Raw genomic sequence first — 20,519 nt, 5'->3', positions numbered from 1 at the left:
TATGTCAATTTTTTTAAAATATCTATCTTTTATCTTATTAAACTTTTTGAAAAAAGTATCTTATGTCTATATCTTAAATCCTATACTTTTTAAAATTTGCCCATCCCTGATTGGTGTAAATATTTCTTATTTATTACCATAATTTTTCGTATTGTAGGTGAAGCCTAAAATAGATACAAATAATAACTTGTCTTAGAATAATTTTATGTCTGATTACTAAGATTTATGTACATATGATTAATACACGAATAGCATCACGATATGCTCTCATTCAATTATAACCCATGCAAAGGTATCGTCATTGAAGAGCACGTGAGCTAGGACAAAAATGTCTTTCCGTTAAAATGTCAAATTTGAAATTATGATAACATGTTGGAGAAATTTTATAATTTTTATCCTGGAACGTGGAGCCGTCATCATCATTTTTTTATTTATACCAAAATTACCGATAAAAATTTAAAAATAAATAAGGATTTAGAAAAAAATGATATAATTCACCTTCTTTAACTTTTTCCAATTTTAATGGGGTACAAATGAAATAATTGCACTCTGAAGATCTATTTTTTGGCATAAGTAAAAATATTATTTATAATTTTCTGATAGTAATGTTAATTTCTTCTAAATCCTTTAGGATGGAAAGGGTTTATCAAAGTTACTAATTATGGAAGCCATAATTGAAATAAAACTTATTGTTTAATAATCAGTATTATTTTTTCAGCCAGCAAAGTAAGTTTTCATAGATATCAGATTTTGCGAAAATATTTATGTTCATATTAGCTGTTTTTGTTTAATTTTGGTATCTTACATCTCCATGAAGAGCAATATCACGTTTATTATATAGCTTTATCCTACATTCGATATGCCTACTATTTCCAAGCAGAACGTTTTTTATTAACGATTAAATGCCGCCTGAGATCTAATCAATCAAGTTTATTTTTATTTAATATATTATAAAAACAAATTAATTAGACAACTTATTATCCCTTGTTAGGCAATAAGTAAAGAATATGTTAGAAACTGCTTAAAAAAAAGTTCTGTCTAGAAATGACCAGCGTTTTATTTGAATGTTACCCCATTTTTCTAAGTGTTGCTTTATTAATTGTTTAAGCATAAAAAATCAGGGACACGAAATGAAACGTTTTGGGAAAAATTATGGCACACAAACGTGATTCCAAGAACAGCTCAGAAGTGTTTAGGAAAATAATAACTTTAAAAAAATCTTAACAAAAACAAACTTCTGACTAACCTAACTAGTGAATACAAATACCTGCCAAAACCATATGGATGAAAGGTGAGTGAGGGGCTGCTTTTCGCGTACCAATATTTCCCAGAAAATCCATTGAAACTTAATTTTCTGATTAAATTATTTTATAATAAATGACCGTTACGGTTGTTCTTTCTACAGTATAGCTTGCACATAATAGAATCTTATGGAATTCAAGGAAGACTCATTAGGCAGGCTGAGAACGTAATATATACAAATTAGTGATGCAAAATCACTATTTAAGGCGATTGTTAAAAACGATTAACTCAGTATTTTATCCTGAAAAAATATTATGCAAGCCTAAAGAATTTTCTAATAGATTTGTACATCTATTAACAAAATAGCTTGGCAATATTTTCCTGGCTACAATATTGAGTTTCGTTTTTAAAAATCGGCTTACAGATTATTATAAAAAGTTTTAATTTTCTAAACTTTTTCTTGGAATCTTAGTATTTAGACAATAGATTTCTGATAGGACTTCCTAGTGAAATAGCCAAAATTAAAGAGAGCTATCGCTTTTTCTTTATCTTTTCTTCTGAATCTTTTAAAATCTGAACATTATATTATTATTTGACCTAGGAATTGATCATTTTTAAGGTAATAAATGTTACCGATATGATTCAAGCCATTAGCTTTTAAACAGTTTTTCCTTTTCCTTGAAAGCCACTCTTATTTTAATTAACACGTCATACATTTTCCCTAATTAAAAACATTTTTTCACGCCATAAGATTTTCTCCAATTTTTTATAACACCGTTACTTTAAATATTTACTCGAAACAACCCGTAACATTTGCCCCTAAACCTTAGCCACATTTACAAAACAAATTAGGAGCGATTGGAACTCAGCTCCCCTTGCCCAATCTCTCTCACGGTTCATTATTTAGGAATCCCTCCTAATAGCATTAAGTTCGAAACTTTAGCCCGTCCTCCCCAATCTATCGCTAAAAGAATTAATCTTCCCCTGATTCCTATTTCCGTAGCTTATTTAATTAGATCTCGCCCGCAATAAAGCGAATATTAATAAGTTGAGATTATTCCCGGGAATGGGGGGTTCAAATATCTAGAGATAACAGTTCCTCATTTCTACAGCACCCGCTTAGAATATATTTTAGTTTACCCTATGCGTTTAACCTCTGCAACACCTTTCAAATAATAGCTAAAAGATTCAACAATGTTTGATATTTCTTTCCATTTGATACAATCAATGGTTTATTTTATACTGTTATATTCTTGAATATGGTTACTTGATGACAGAATAGTCAGGGAACAACCTAACTAATTTTCAGGATTGTGTAATCCATTTTATTTTAAAATTAATAAACAACAATAAATTAATTTACTGACACAGAAAATAATACAAAATTATGAATAATAGATTCTTCATCTGAGTCCAAAAACATCTGTTTTTGTTAGTTTTTATTCATTATTTTTCCATATTCAATAAAATATATTTTTTTTTTATTTATAATAATGTATAAATTTTACAACATATTCCGCCGAAATAGTAAAATATAAAATATGCTATTTGATTTGTAAAGACTTAAATTTGGATTTCAAATTTTTTCAAAATAATACTTCAAACTTAATCCTTTTATAAAAATTTAGTTAATATATTAGTAAGAAATTAAAACTATTAAAGGTAGGGAATCCTTAAATGCATGGATAGAAACAATTTTTTTATGTCAATATTAAATTGCATCATAAAATAAATAAAAAATCCAATGAGATATTTGGATTTTAAAAGCGAGTGCTTTAAAGAGTTATGAAGATTTATAGGGGGAGGGAGAGATGGAGGGAATTTTAGGCAAATATAAATATTAATTTTTTTCTAACTTTGGACTAAAATCTTTTCCTTTCTTGAAGATATAATATTTGCATTAACTGTAGTTAATTTTGATCAATAAATCGTGTGTATTTTTTTAAAAAATGATTAATTTATAAGTGCAAATGATGAATTTGATGTCTTTTGAGTGTTTTTCTGCACATGGGACATTTTTTGGATATAGCAAAAGAAGTTAGTATACAATTTTGGCAAAAAATATGGCCGCAAACGGTGGCCATCATGGAGTTGTCTTTTTGTCGCAGAATCTATTATATAACAAATAAAAATAGTTTCCAAAGATTATTTTTTATATAAATTTCTACTTCATTATTCAATTTACCCATATATATTTTTTTTAAGAAAAAAAATATGAGAACAGTTATTGAAATCTTAAAATAACTGATTGCGCATTGATGTTGTCATCTAAGGCGCCATCATTTTCTCTTAAATTTCTCAAGATTTTGCTTTACCCCGTTCCCGGTAACATCATGGGGTTAGTAAGATACACATTTCTAAAGGATAACTCGAATCTTTCGAAGTGGAGCATAGAATGAATCCATTGAAATATATACATTTCGCAAGACCGTTTATAAACCTATTTGTTATTTCATTTTGGGAGAAAGCTGAGATCAAGGCACAAATTTGATCTTTAAGCTCAAGTCTGAATTATTAAAATTTTGGGTCTGAGCTCGACAAGATTTTTATTTAGGCTAGAACCCAAATTTTATGGGGGGGGGGATCACTAATTGTTTAACTTGTCACAGAGAAATTTTAATTTTATAAAAGAAGAAGACATTATTTTCTATTATATTTTTCAAGCATGATCCCGATTCTAAATATTTTTCTAAATTTTAAGCCTACAAAAGCCCCAGCGTCATTTCACAAGATGCCTTATATCCCGAAGATACTCATCATCTAGCAAGGATAAAGCGGCATTTAGTAACTTTTTAAATTCGATGATTTTTTTTATTGAAAATAATATTTGTTTCCTCAAATTTGTTTATCACTCCCGGTGAAATTCGAAAATAGTTAGTGTTGAACTGAGAAAATGGATAGTGTTGAACTAAAAAACTATTTTTATAAAAATCAGTAAATCCCAGGTTTTGAATATAAATTATTTGCAGGTATTTACTTTAAATTTTTGTCCCTTCTTAGATTAAAAAGATTTGAAATGAGACTAGATGTCGCGTTGAAATGACGTGATGATATTAATTGTAAATTATCTTTTACCACCAAATGGAGAAAAGACAGTTAAGTTCTTTTTTGAGGAAAGATATATTAAAATAAGATATATATGGGAGAAATTAGTGGCAAGATTGAAAAATTTTTTTTCCTGATGACTCGGACGATGAACTATTAAAATTTTCGAGATGAAAGAGACATCTTTGCTAAACAATTCCCAAACATTAAAACCTTGTTTATACAATATAATACACTCCCATGCAATTTTCAGCACCTATTAAATATAACGTATTTCGCGAATTCTTAAATTTATAATAACTTATTTAGCATGTTTTTAAATTTGTAAAACTTATCTTGCCAGAAATGTATTTCAAAATGGGTAAACCTATCTTATAAATTCCATACAATTTTTTTAAAGATATTAGACATATTGGCAGAATTACTGGTAACATAATATAAAAAGCATGATAAATTTCAAATTTTTTTAAAAAAATGAAAGGAAAATAGAAGAGAGGGCGGTTCATGTAAAAGTGAACTCTTGTATAAACGTTGTTTCCGATATAGTTTCCAGGCGCTATGCCCATTTTATCTTAGTTTATTTATACTATGATTTTTGTTCCAAAGAGGGGCCAATATTAGAATTTTAAGTTTATCGTGGGGAGATTAACAACCTACTACTGTTTATAAAAGCAATAGATGTTCTATCACAGACTAAGAGGGAATCAATCCCACGGAATATAATATTTGCCGAAATAAATGATGAAAAAAACGAGTTGAATAAAAATATGGATCCATTATATTTGAATAAAATTAAAATGATATAATTTTCAGTGCACTAATTTGTGCATTATCTAGAAAATTGTGATGAGCTAAAAGCAGATAGAAAAATGTATGGTAGTAGTGGATATAAAACAAATTGCATTGATATAAATAAATGGGAATTACCGGCAATTGAAAGTTGTAAATATTTGGGTTTCAAATTAATGGCACAAAGAAATTTATTAGGAGTGCACTTTAACAAAAGAATTTTGCAAATAAAAGGGGAAATATACAGTTATATAGTATACCCAAATATCCTATATAGTTCGAAAATTTGGCCAAGGAAGATAAGCCTACAGATAATGGAGATGAGAATGCTGAGGATGATAGCTGGGGTAATCAAGAAGGATAAGAGACGAATTATAAATATATTAGGAAGTTTAAAGGTAGTACCCCCTCTCTCTCCGCCATTCACAGGCCACACTTGATCAACTTTCTATCTAACTATCTGGATATTAAAAACAATCCTCTCCGGTGTAATTATAAATTAAATATATATCGAATTAAATATATGCAACTCTTTGTTTTCTTTTTTCTTACTTTATTGGATAATTCGACAATAAAATTGAAAGGCATAATACTTCGAAATAGAGTAATATAATAATTAAAAATAATAATCTTCGTTTTTTCCCTTTTTATTTTATACGATTATTTTCTTCTGATCATACATCATATTCCTCCTCCTCCCACAAATCTTCCAATTCAGCATCAGTAATGACCAAATAGGCAATCCCATAACTCCCCTTTAAGAATGTCTGGTCCAATCGCTTCTGAAGAAACATCCTGACTAGTCTCAAATTCTGGTAGCTTCAGGCCTAAACCAGCTGGCGTCATCTTTTATCGGGGTGGCCCAATTCTTTCTTTTCACCACAATAATCACAGCCAGACCTGGATTACTTCTTCTCTAACTGTATGGTCACTCGCATCGGTCGCGCTCCTTCCATCCTGCGGGTGGGTTCACGTAAATGGCCGCCAACCTCCGCTACAGGCCTGGCTCGGGAGGCGGTTACAAATCTAATAGGCGTTTTCACTTGCCTTACTTCATCTGACTCTTCCAGTGGACATATATCATAGATGTCCCTCTTGATGATACCAGAAGCATCGGCGTCGCTCGCCCATCGGTTGAAACCTTCCTCCTTCACCGTGACATAGAGGGCGCACACAAAGTTCAATCATTGGCTTCGAGTTATTTGAGCGTCCATAAAAGACGCTGTTAGATTTGTAACCTTGTCTATACCCAGGCCTATAACGGAGATTATCGGTATTCGCAGTGAACCAACCCCACAGGATGGAAGGAGCGCGTCGGAGGGGAGTGGCCAGAAAGTTAGAGGAAGTAGCCCAGGTGTGGCGGAGGGGCCACCCCGATAATAGACGACACCTGGAACAGTGTTTAACGCCAGTTGGTTTGGGCCAGGAGCTAGCAGAATTTGAAACTAGTCAGGAGGTTTTATCGGAAGCGATTGGACCAGAAATACTTGAAGGAGAGTTGGGGGATTGACTAGATTCGGTCATTATTGATGCTAAATTGGAGGATTTGTCGGATGAGGAGGAATATGATGTATAATCAGAAGAAAAGGTATAAAAGAAAAGAAAAAGGGGGAAAACGAACATTATTTATAATTATTATATTATTCTATTTTGATGTATTGTGCCTTTCTTTATTGTCAAAGAAATTGTCGAATTATCCAATAAAGTAAAAAAAAAGAAGAAGAAAAAGAGTTGTATACATTTAATTCGTAGTGTATATATTTAATTTATAAATACCCCGGAGAGGATTGTTTTTAATATTAAACATTATAATGCGCACAAATTGAGTGTTTCAAACGTTGCGTTGCAAAAGCCAATAATATATTTCAAATGGCATCATGCAAATTGGTGAAATTACCGTTTGGCGTTAGCAACTATTTTAAAAAACGCAAACAGTTTTGCTTTTTTCGTTAATTTTTTATTCTCCATTTTGAAATATTATATAAATGTAAAAAAATATAACTTACTTATATCTTAAAAATAAATATTTATAAATTAAGATAAAAAGGCAGACGATAATATAACTTTCAAAGATAAATCCTTTTATAAAACTTGTTAAAATTTTGAATCGACGATATTAATAAAAAGGCAACCTCAATTTAAACAAGGGATGAGTTATGGTTTTTTAATTAAAAAAATGCGGCAAAACGCAAACGCTCAATTTGTACGAGCTATTAATCTCTAATGCAATAAATCAACAGCTATGTCGGAAACGAAGATAAAAGTTTATAGAAGTAATGGGTAAATGAAAGAAAGGCAGATCTAAAACCTCAACGGGCCTATAAAGTAAAAGCGAATATCAAAAAATTTAAATGACTAAGATGGATTGTATTAGATATCTGTAGTTGGCATGTTTTATCCCAAACGCCCAACCATTGTTTAAATTTTTTTTTAACAAGTTCGTCCGTCTGCCCAATGTTCAAAAATTGTATTATTGATTTCAATGTAATTTTACGTGTAATATTATTAAATAAAAAAATGATTTTTAATGAATAGAAGTCTGTTCTGCCCATTTCGCCCAAAAAATATTTCAAATACACCTACCACTTATTTAAATTTTTTTTGTCGCCACATCGAAATATTTTAGCCGCTTCCGCCTAAACGCGAATAATGGGTGGGCTAAAACCCTCCCATTGCATACCTTTAGATTGTATGGCAATATAAAATGAAGAGAAATACTGAAGATTACCACCCGAAAAGATAGAAAAAAATATGATCAGTTTAATATACTAGCTAGATTCATATAGATAATTACCTAATGCTAAAAAAATATAAATGGTTATAATTCTATCTTGAATCACAATAATCTTTAATTTTGTAACTGTTAAAATATTACTTAATATACCTTCTCTAAAAAAGTTCCTTAATCTTCCTTAAAACTTATACTTTTATCTTTTTCAAACACTTTTTATTATACTTTTATACACTTTTCCAAAACTTTTTATTAATATGTATCCAAAATTTAATTTTTAAGCGATAAAAAAAACTAACTTTGTCCTTTTTTTTTATAAAATTCTATATTTCTTCCTAATTTACACATCTATATATATAATCACCGTAATCAAGAAATGAACGTTTTCGTATAATCTTAATGTTAATTTTTATTTTTCCTATCATCTTAATGTTAATTTTTTCTATCAACTTTCATATCTTAATGTCAAATAAATCGATGGAGACTATATATCTCTAATGTTAAATTTTAAGAAAATCTTTTGTACATCACGGGATTCGAACCTATGACTTAACGTTTTAAAAACAAACGTTCTTCCCACTCAACCACCTTCTATATTAAATTTTATAATATGATCTTTCTTATATATGTTATTATTTTGCTATTAACATTAATTTTTCAATTAATTTATATAATTTAGATCTTATTGTGTTATATTAAAAAGAATACTAATCTCACCTCAAATTATGGTAAGAATGAATATTATTAAATTTAAAATAGCAAATTAAATTAAATTTAACCAATTGAAAAATAAAAATTTATCTCATATTAATTATAGCATAATATTTATATTCAATCAAAGTAAAATTTATTAATTTTTATAAAATTATTTTTATATTACAATTTAGAACAAATAAATTTAAATTATTTACCACTCCAAAATATGGCAGTAACATTTTTTTTATCTCAACCACAATATGGGAGCTCTGTAAATAGTATAAAATACCTATTTATCAATATATTCCATGTCAGAAAATTAACCTCCCTCACTAATCCTAATATTACAATTTAGATTTAACAAGATTTAACAAATAAATTTAAATTATATTTAGCCAATTGAAAAATAAACATTTATCTCATATTACCACCCCAAAATATGCCATTTAAAAATTTTTTCTCAACAACAATATTTGAACTCTGGAAATGACATATAATACTAATTTATCTATATCTACCCTACATTTTTTATTACAATTTCATATATTTTAAGCTAAATTTAATAAAATGAATAATAAAATTTGTCATTTATTTAAAAAAAAATTTCATATAATAGTTAAAGATTTTATCATTCCCGTCATTCTTGACGGGTTATCAACTATAAAATATAAACCCTTTAAAAAATAAACAAAATAAATTATTCTCTACATTGCACTAAAAATAAATGGAAATATAACATGTGCATATATATCAATTTTTCTCCAAACATGTAAATAAAAAAACGTTGACCTTTTAATTAATGAAAGATAATGACAGTCACTCACTAAACTATTAAGTAGCCAGATATAAAATTATTTGTAATCAAAAAAATTATTAAAGTTACAAAAGATAAAAAAACTTGAGTGTGATCGTCTAAGCAAACACTGCAAGATACGCTCTGCGATGTGTCGTTAGCGTCGTTTGGCGTATTTTTTGAATATCTATAAGAAAGGGAATATAAATAAAATGTAAGAGAGCCACCGATGAAAAGCGATTGGCGGGGTAATATTAACGCTAATAACTTTTTAACCCTTAAAGCATGAAGACCTTAAAATTTTTATATCTAATTTCTTACCTATTTTCATCTTTTGAAAAAACTTTACAGGTTTGACATATTTTGCCAAAAAAACCATTTTTTTACCCGAAAATAATAAAAACAGCCCTCTAGTTTATTTTACTAAATTAAAGTTCAGGATTTAAAATTTTGTATGATTTAATCTGTAAAATGATAATTATTAAAATATTAAAGGCTACACCATATGAAAAAAATATTTTTAAGCAAAAAAGATAAATAATAGTTTTGGTGTTATTTTGAATAAAATTTTAAAAATAATCGCAAAGGGGAGAAATAATTGAAATGTACGATGAGTCTAAAATGGGCATATCAAAAATACTTAACATTCTGGTATTATATTAATTAGAGGTCTGCAAAGTGAATTTTTCACAGCCCGATCTCTATCTAGCACACATTTTTTTACTCTATCAGAGTAGGAGCTAGATGGTGAGTTTATTTATAGATTTTTGCCCAATCATATCTCTGTTGTTTTCTCGGCATTAATCAACTTGTTAATATATTGGCACAAATCTTTATAATATTCTCGGGACGACATTTTCATGTCCCGAAATTTCGGGCACAAAAATATTTATTTGAAATTTATCCACCTTTATTTCCCGACATCTTTGCGACAGTTGGTTAAGCCGCGAATTTAAATTTAGATGGATGAGCTAAAAAACCAATATTTTAAGATACACAATATAATTTTGTGAATGGAGGGTTATCACCCACAAGTCCATCACTCGCAATTCTAAAAGGCGACAGAAACTTTATAGGGTCTCTCATGATTTCATAATCTATTTCTTTTCTCTAGAACTGAGAATCTTCAATATTTCATTGAAATGATTAAAAATCGACTCAATCATTTTTAGTCTGCTATTCAATTGAGTCTCAATACACAAATGGAATGGTTTATCAAGTTGATAAATTAATCGAAAATTTAATGCTATATTTTAATAAAAGGTTGATTTAACATACCCACTCTGTTTCATATAAGTAACTAAACTTTTACAATTAACAAAACTTTGACATATCTCTGAACCTTAAGTTTCAATATTTTTATTATCAAAGGTATTCCTTATATTTAAAAGATGAGAAGCACAATTCAATCTTTTATGATTTTCAAATGCTAATCATAATAGCTCCTTGGTCTGTAATGTATGGCATTTCAGCTAAATATTCCCAAATGTATCCTGATATAAAAAATACATTGATTTTTATAATTATTTTTAATGAAATCAATGCCTAATAAGATGGAATTTATAATTTCCTTTTTAATATTTTCACCTGTCTATTCTTCTTCTTCAAACTTGCATGCAAACAATACAACTTTATGAAGTTTTCAAAAATCGTTTAAAATGAATAGTAAGAGTTACATAGGATATTTTCTTATAATCATCAGTCTAAAAGTCTGTGGTGGCTATAAAAAATTATAAATAATTTAACCATACTTTCATATATTTGTTACCAGCACATCAACCCTTTTTCATATATGGGTTTAATTTTGGAAATATATCTATTTAATTTCTAGAAGGTGTCATGGGATTTGGAATGATGCTTTTAACATCAATATTTCCAAATATTGAGCCAATTTTGGCAACAATCAACAAAGTCTTCCACATGTGTATTTAATGATCTTATATCACGTTCACAAAAGATGGCAAACACTTTTGTACACTATTATTTTTTAATTTGGTGCAACTTTTGAGTTCTTTGAGATCAGTACCAATTTAGTGTAAAAAATATACTAACCTGTTGTTATGGAATTATAAAGTATATATATTGGAAAAAATTGCAACACATAATTAATTTTTATTTGTTTTCATCATATATAAATGAAAACTTTTCCAAACCTCAGATTTGCCATTCCCTTACTTCATATTCATTGCTTTTAAGTTTTTACCAATTTTTTTAAATTTGGCATCCATTGAGATAATTTTTTTTAATATGAAAATATGTGGATATTTAATTATATAGATATTAGTAAAATATATTTTATTTAACTTGCTAGAATATGATGAAAATAAAGTATGTAATAATATCATTTTAACTATGCAATGCAATGTACTAAAATATAATCACATAAAATCGTTTGGTATATGGTTGTTATGGAAATTAGAAAATAATTGAAAATGACATGTTATTCTGATTGACATTATAAATTATGATTATTTAGGGTTTCGGGTAGGGTAGGGTCGAGTTACGAGTCAGACAGCTCTTACAACATGACCTAAAAAAATCTTTAAGGGCTCGGGTCGGGCTACGAACAGCCTGTGCAATTCTCTAGTATTGATTAGTTTAATGCTTAAAAGTGATAAAGGCATCAAAATTCCAATATTTCGTTGAATAAAGTTACACTTTACATAATTAATCATAGCTCCTAATTTTAGGTAGAGAGCTACACTTTATTTTATTTGTAGATGAGGGATTGCTTCATATATATCTATAATTTGTTCTGTTTTGTATTTGTATCAAAATTTTATGGTAAAAATGTTAAATGCCTGTTTTTACCCCAGTCTCCCCTAAATATATTATATTGTAAGAGTGATTATTTACATTATTTCAGGAACTCATTTTGATTTTTTATAAATGAACTATAAAATTGAATCCGTTTTCTTTAAATTTTTTTAAATACACTTGTATTATACTAAGTTTCGTTAGGGCATAATATATCTTTATTCATTTTTTAATAAAATAGAAATTATAGAAAATTGACTCGTAACCGAAGATATCCGAAATTAAGAAGTGTTACTTAACTAGTGGGGTTAAGGAACAAAAATGTTTTTCTAAAAATATCGATCCTAAAATGAAGTTAAATAATTGGAAGTCATTTTATTTTTGGAAAGATTATACAGTTTAATTACATGATTAGTTATTAATTTCTCTTTCCGAAAATATATAATCTTTTTCCAAAATTAAATATTCTATCATGGAGAAAAAGTGGAGGTTGGCACAGTCTGACAGACCGAAACTACTGGCACAAAATTATTACGCATCGAGCCAAAAGTCGAGCAATAAATTCTACGGGTCGACCTCTAAAGATTGCAATGAAAGTTGCTAAATTTTAATCCATATTTTAATACAGGACTATGAATGCAAGTGGTTCCTTTTCTTTATTTCATTTTTTTGGATTAAACTTGGAGAGTAAAATTACTTAAGGAAGAATGGGAAGAGGAGGGGGGGGGGGGGGTAAGTCATCTATTCTTTGATAATAAATAATGACAAATAAATACATATAAAAAGAAAAATTCCTGACTAAAAAAACTAGAAGTTAGCAATATTCGCAGTTCCATCACCTAAAAATTGAATAGAAAAAAATTTATATATTTATAGTTTAAATTTTGGATAAATTTAAGGAAATCAAATATTGACCTAATAAGCAAAATTTCAAATACATAGATAATATTGATTTTGATAAAGCATACAAGGTAGGCAATCGGCAACCATAATGCTAATATAAGGTATATTTTAAATTAGAGATGTACCACTTAGTGGATCCGATAAATGATGGGTATAGGATCACATGCCTTCAGGCTTCCATACAATTTATTTGCAATTGAGATAATTTTTTTTATCTTTTATAATTTATTTATTTATTTTTTAGTGTGATTCTTTTATTTTCTATGTTTTATTTGTTTAGTATGTAAATAATATATAAAGTTTATAAAACTAAAAAGATAAAGCTATATAAAAAAAGGGAAAAAAATTTTGAACCTAAATAATTTTAAGAAAAACATAATTAATTGTGTTACTAAAAAGGAACAAGAGTTAAATTTAAAAATTTGTAGATTCTGCCAATAACAATTCCCTAGGTTCAAATGCTTGTAATTGCTAAATTTTTAAAACCCAAAGGTAATAGGTGCATCGTTGGTATGCAATTGATGAGAATAAAAAATTGCTAAGGTTTTATATTTGTTTATTTTTTAGTCTCTGCTAGAGTAATCAGGTTACATTTATATTTCTGGGGAAGGATGAGATACGTGTATAATCCCATATAATAGATGTGCCCATGGTCCAGGGCTAGTGGTCAAACTGCCAAGTCTTAAGCCGTCATCTGTTGAGAAAAGTTGCAAGGTTCTAGAATATTAGGTATACGAACTTTTTTAAAAGGAGGCTCAATGATTTATTTACCGAAGAGAGTCGATGATGAAGCCTTTACTTTTAATGCAATTAAAGTCATATCTTCCCATGGCATTTAATAGGAGGTTGCAGTCCATGAAATGACGAGACTGAACTAGGCCGAATTCGAGTCTATATCCTAAGGCCACTTTTAGTTATTCGTTGGCTAAGAGATTCACCAGGTTTTTAATAGGCTAGACTTCCATCCTTTCGTGGCCTCCGATTTTGTCTTAGTTTTGAAAAAGTTGAATGTCTTCAAGAGATGAAGAGGTAAATTCATAAAAGTTTTAGATATTAAGGGTGAAAAAATATTATTGTGGATCACTATTATAGGAAAGGTATATCAGGAGAGATGTTGTCATGCCACATTGTAAGAGCTAGATCTAGTAAGTTATCGTTGAAAGATATTAATAAATTAACAATTAAACGGGAAGACATGAAAGAGGAAAGGGACGGGGTAGGGGGGATATGAAAGAGGAAAGGGACGGGGTAGGGGGGATATGAAAGAGGAAAGGGACGGGGTAGGGGGGATATTAAGACGATGCCCCTATTTTTCCGTAATCGGGCTAATTTCTAGTTGTTATTAATCTATAAACTTATTGTTATTGTTTAAATTCTATTTAAGTTTTACTATATATTGTCAATAAAATAATTTTTAAGGAAACTAAATACAGATATATATGTCTTTTGTATCTTAACAGTAGTATTGTTAAACGGCTAGGGTTGACTTAATATTTTAGACAGAAAAATATTGCCTAAGCCTCGAGATTAGTTAATATATGTCTAAATCTTTGTTCCTTCTATGAGCAAAATTTTCAGGCCTTCCTAGTATTTTTCTGGATGAAATATAGAGTTAGCAATCGGCTCAAAACGAGCAGTTTAACAACACTATAGAGACATTTAAAAAATACTATTAAGACACATATTTTATTATAATCATGTAAAGTGTGTGCATAATGTCGAAAAAAATCATTAAATATACGATTGGGTAATTCCATGACAAATATCCAATCATTAGGACAACCATTTAAAAATGTATGAAACTTGGTATTAAGTTTAAATAGATTATATATTTTATATAAATCAAAATTTTAATGCTCTAGCTCAAATATATAGAGTTAAACGAATCTCAAAATACGTGCAGTAACAAATTTTTTATCATTTTGTAGCCTTTAAAATTCTCCTCAAGAAAATGCAGCAATAATTTTAGAAATATCTTGAGTGTCATTTTATTTCCGGTAAAATAAACCAAATTATATGAAAAGTGCCTCATTCAAAACGATGAAACTCATGAAATGTGTCTATCACGAAGATATTTAAATATTTAATTAAAAATATTAATGGAAAAAATATGAATTTAAATTTTATTTATTTTTTTTCTAATTTTAGGAATAAATAAATCTATTATAGAATGCGTTATTTTTAAAGATTAGAAATTTAAAATAAAAATTTGCATTTTGTATTATCAGAGACCTTAGAGTAGAGAAGGTCACGATCGGCGCTTTAGTCCGAACCGAACCGATTCTCAGACCAGACCATGGTCTTTTAAAAAGATCGATCCAGACCGTGGTCCATTGGCTTAGGGCCGGTCTTTTTATTATTTTAGTATTTCAAAAAAAAATTTGTTTTTATCTTAATTTGTTTATTGGAACTTGAAGTAAAATATTTCTTTGAAAAGTATGGATTTTTTAAAAAAATGAACTAAAAATTCACAAAAACAAAATAATTCCTCTAAAAAAATAACATAAAATAAAATATACAAAAAATTAAGCTAAAATAATAATATTAATTGAATATTAAAGCAAGCTTAAATATTAACAAAAGAGCGGTCTGGACCGCAAAAATATCGGTCATAACTGTGGTGCCCAATAGAACTAAACCGTTGATCTTCACTACCATAGAGGTACCATTTGCACGCCCGGGCCCGGCCGGAGTTTTATATTTTCTGGAAACGGAATTAAAATGTTTTTATAATTTTTATAGCTAATAATGACGATTTAAAATATTTGGTTTAAAAATATACGGCCAGGCCCGGGTATCTAAAAAAAATTTTCAGGTCCAGTTCGGCCCGGGTATATTTAAAAAATTAAAATATGGCCTGGCCCATGTACCCGGGTCCGGCTTAGGGCCCGAACTGCAGGTCTTTGGTATCATAAATAAAATTTAATATTTCTATAAAATCTATTTTATCAGTACCCCTAAAGTTTTTTTTAAAAAATACAATTTTTTGTACCCCAATATAAAGAAATAATTATTTTTAAAAATAACGTCCTCTATAATAAATTTTAAAGCTAAATAAAATTCAAATTCTTATTTTCATTAATATTTATACTAATATTTAAATATACTTATAATAAACATATTTGATGAATTTCATCGTTTTAAAAGTCTTTTACAGTTGATTTTTTACTACTAAATTATAAAAAACCAAATAAAATATAAATTCTTGTTTTCTCCATTATTTAAACGTATTGGTAATTAATAAACATATTTGCTGAGTTTCATCTTTTTAAATTTGGCCCTTCTCAAAATAATTTTTTTGTTTTACCGGAAATACAAAGACACTGAAGATATGCTAAAAATAATTTTTGCATTTCTTAAAGAGATTTTTGAAGACTACAAAATAAAATAATATACAATTTGTTATTTTAGACCAAATTTTTTTTAAGTAATTTGAGATTCGCTAAAAAGGCTCTCATCAAACTTTGATAGTCCATAACTGATTTATTAGAGCTAGAGAATTAAATTTTGATATGTATACAATCTATTTAAACTTCATGCTAAGTTTCATCCATTTTAAAATGGTCGTTCGAAAATCACGTTATTTCAGTCAATTTGTCATGGAATTACCCGGTTATTATAATTATTTATTTAAATAAAATAATTTCAATATAATTGTGTATTAAACCAAACATTTTTATGCAGTTTGAAAATATATAAAATATATTATTAAATATTGTTAGATTTTATTAGGGATGTACCGATATTTTTTATCGGATCTGATAGGGCCGATATTTCACCCATTTTAAAATATCAGTTATCGGGAAATAAATTCCGATCCTTTCCGATAAAAAATGGTGTTTTTAACAAAAATAAAATATTATAAAATTTTAAAAAATAGTTATATCTAAAAAACTTAATTTTTATAAATAAAATCGAAATCCATTTTTATGTCTATTTTTTTAATAATAATAATTAAATAATAAACATTCTGCCATATTGAAAAAATATATTAAAAATTAAAACTATTGGTATCTTTACAGAATACAAAATTAGATATGACATCGGATTGGTTATAGGCAGATATCAATTTAATATCTGTAATATGGGATCAGCCTTTAAAAAGTGGTATCGGTACACCCCTAGATTTTATTAATAAAACATTATCATAGCGATCCCCATTTAGACACATTTTTAGCAATACTAAAAAGCCTTGGTGTGCTGGAAGATAAGGTAATTAAATATTAGAACAATATTAAATTTAGTAAAATCACTACTCATTTATAATAATCATTCGAATATGGGTTTTTAATTTACATTCTTATGCATATCCTCTTGGGGGTGTTTAAAAATATAATATCAAATCTCTCATTTTCTCTTTAGTATTTTTTGAAATTTTTAATTTTATCAATTTTTGTCATTAGATTTTCTGACATTTAACAGTATTAATTTTTTCTACTATTTCTTCTTCATCATTATCACTAAAATTAATTTTATCCATAACTATGCTTCTAACTGTGAAATTAAACTTCTTTCTATATTTTATAAACTATCTTTTCAAATTATAAATCTAATTTTAAATATAAAAATAATCTAATTTAAATATTAAAAACCCAATTTTTTGACTTTTTTTAAAACAAATTAATGATTTTAAATATAACTTGATTTTTTGACATTTTTTAAAAAAAATAACATTAAAATATATCATGAGTTCAAGCCAAGTAGTTACAAAGGGTTTGGTTCATCAAAAAAGGATTTAACTAAATAGTTTCAATCTAAGGGAAATATTTAAATATTGAAGAAAATTGTATTTTCTGATGGAGAATTTCAGGGCTACAAAATGAAATGTTATTTGTGACTTCCAGCAATTTAGAGGATAGTTAAATAAAATAATGCTTATACTGGATTATGAAAGCCAGAATCTAAGTAAGCTAGAGTATTAAAATTTTTATTTTGGTAAAAATTTAAAATTTATTTTAAGATTAACCTTGGAATAAGTAACCTAGAGGTGGAAAATTTTCTTTAAATGATAGGGATCATAACAATATAATAATTTTAATTTAATATTATGGTTTTAAAGTTGAATGTTAACGATAAAACTGAAATTAGAAAATATATTTAATCAAGTAAATATTTATTTTAATGAAAACATTTCTTTTTCTAAAATAAAAATATTTTATTACATTTTGTCTAAACAGGGTAATGGTTCTTGAAGACTGTTGCTGTTGTCAACTATAAAATTGTAAGATTTAATATATATTTAATATAATAGATAAAGTTAATTATATCAATTTTTAAACTAATTCAACTTTATGTTTTTATATTAAATTTATTCAATCAATAACTTAAAAGTACTAATCAATATTTGTAAATTTAAAATTTTAACCTAAATTATCTAAATCATCCATTTCAGATTCATCATTGGATTCTTCCCCAATATGATTTAAGTAGTTAGCATCATTTGAACTATCAGTTGCTTCATCTTCTATCGAGTTATCACTTTCAGTATCACTTGAAAGGTTATTGGTTTCATTTGTTTGATTGTTATCTGAATCAGAATTATTTAGGTCTAAGTCTTCTGTACCAAATGATGAGGTGTCATCTTCTGATGATGTAGATATACTTGACCTATGGGATACATTTGAAAGAACTGAATTTAGAGAATTAATGTGTGAGTGATTGGAATTTAATATAGAGCTATTGTCATCTGAAGTGGAATCTGTGCTATCAATGTCATATGTGTTATCTGCATGAGTTTTAAATTATCAATATAAATTCTTCAAAAATAAAAGCATAAGAAGTGACATATTTAGATAATTAAATATGTTCTTAATTATTATTCAATTAAATACCCCATGGAGACTCATTGGGAGCAATACTTTATATAATTAAATATTATCTTAACTAATGCTAAGAGGAATTCCATTGACATTCAAATTCATAACAAAATTATTTTCTGAATTTTGATCTGAAATACTGGATTGAGATAGGCTATCATTATCTACAGATATTGTACCACTTTCACTCGTAGAATCATCCGCTTCACATACATGGTTAAGATAGTCATTCATATTTTGATCACTATCATCATTCTCACTAGTATAATTGCAAGAATAATCAATAGTTGTTATGTTTTTTATCTTCATTTCAAATTCGTATTTTGCAAATATTCCATAAAATTTATTTCATATTGGTTCGAAATATATGTAATTGAACTATATATAAGCCATTCGAGGCGTCAGTCAATCAAATCTTAAATTGGTAATCTCCCTCCGCCTTTATTTAATCGGGTATAGGCTTTTATCCATCTTCTTATTTCCCATAGGCGATAAGTAACTGAGGCCTACCCAAAAAACGTGGATGACCTTTCTTATAATTATTTCCCTTAATTTTCTGAGTTTGATGTATATTTTCAGAGAATCAAGCGTTGCTCGGTATTATATTCAACAAATAGGGCTAGGTGCTTAATATAACTTATCAGAAAAATTTATAAACAAAATATAAAATAAAAATCAATAGGCAGAGTTTTATAGCTGCGAAAGAATTTAAATCATATTTCCTACCATACTTTAGATTTTTCTTGATAACATCTATGATGTGTAATATTATTTTTCTAACATATAAGTGTAATTTTAATTATTATACTATTTATAAGAAAATGGAGCATTATAAAAAGATTATTATTAGAGTGTCGTCCTATCTCGTCCTTCGACCGGTGTAGCGTGATTAATTAACTCCCCTTATCACATACCTCTGAGTTAAGTAATAACTATGATAGATTAACTCCCCCTTTGATAAATAGTGTTAAGGAGGGAGTTAATTAGTAACAAAGATATTAATTACAATGTAAATTGATAGGGAGAGTTATATGATCATGCAGTCTTTTTTAATATTGCTGAAATTCTTGTAAATTTGATTTTCGAATTTAAATTTTGAATCGAATTTTAATTTTTTTTTATCTACTTGGTGAAATTAGACATTCTTTTTAAAAAGTAACTTGTTCACGTAAAAAGTAAAATATTTTATTATTTTAATATAAAAATATTAAATAGTGAATCACGATGTTATCAATGATATTTATAATTACCTAAAATTCAAAACCTACCCAAATTCCTGTGTCGGCGATCATGGCTTAAGAAGAAACCTTAGAGTCAAATGTGCCAAGTTTTTCTTAGAGAATGACAAATTATACCATAACTATCATAATGGTCAAGTTATCTCACTCTATAGCGAAAAACAAAAACTTCTACTATCATTCCATGGAGGATGTGAGACAAATCTCACAGAAATGTCATTATCAGGTCACTTTTGGAATCAACAAGACTTATGATAAACTAGTTGAAAGGTATATTTACTACTCAATTTAAAATTCTCTTTCAATTAACAGATTATTGTTTTAAAATATTGCTTAAATTTAGCCTGATATCACCCAAAAAGCTTGTCACACTTTTAAAATGTACTTTAACATAATCAGGTATATATTGCTCTTATAAGCTAGGAAACAGTACTCAATTTAAAAATCTCTTTCAATTAATAGAATATTGTTTTAAAATATTGCTTAAATTTAGCCTGATATCACCCAAA

The 20,519-nt window shown here is 27.8% G+C and overlaps 1 protein-coding gene across 1 annotated transcript; it reads right to left on the bottom strand.

Moving 5' to 3' along the window:
• Positions 1 to 2,764: 2,764 nt before the first annotated feature.
• On the bottom strand, positions 2,765 to 19,112 carry LOC135926513 (dentin sialophosphoprotein-like). The gene is made up of 5 exons (XM_065462419.1): positions 18,841 to 19,112; positions 18,322 to 18,681; positions 18,119 to 18,167; positions 9,402 to 9,483; positions 2,765 to 3,353 (listed from the first exon to the last, which is right to left on the bottom strand). The coding sequence occupies exons 1-5, from the start codon at positions 19,079 to 19,081 to the stop codon at positions 3,201 to 3,203; spliced, it is 885 nt and encodes a 294-aa protein (XP_065318491.1). The 5' UTR covers positions 19,082 to 19,112; the 3' UTR covers positions 2,765 to 3,200.
• Positions 19,113 to 20,519: the final 1,407 nt, after the last annotated feature.

This window comes from Gordionus sp. m RMFG-2023, chromosome 3 (genome assembly GCF_954871325.1).
Source record: "Gordionus sp. m RMFG-2023 chromosome 3, tfGorSpeb1-WG-v2, whole genome shotgun sequence".
Classification (NCBI taxonomy): domain Eukaryota; kingdom Metazoa; phylum Nematomorpha; class Gordioida; order Chordodea; family Parachordodidae; genus Gordionus; species Gordionus sp. m RMFG-2023.
The sequence above is the reverse complement of the archived record's forward strand: the minus strand, read 5'-3'. Positions and strand labels throughout refer to the sequence as shown.

Excerpts from the sequence above, each read along its gene's own strand:
- LOC135926513 (XM_065462419.1), bottom strand. The coding sequence starts at position 19,081 with ATGAAGATAAAAAACATAACAACTATTGATTATTCTTGCAATTATACT. Across the intron at positions 18,682-18,840 it reads TGGAATTCCTCTTAGCATTA|ATAACACATATGACATTGAT; the intron begins GTTAAGATAATA and ends AAACTCATGCAG. Across the intron at positions 9,484-18,118 it reads TTACCCTGTTTAGACAAAAT|ATATTCAAAAAATACGCCAA; the intron begins GTAATAAAATAT and ends CCTTTCTTATAG.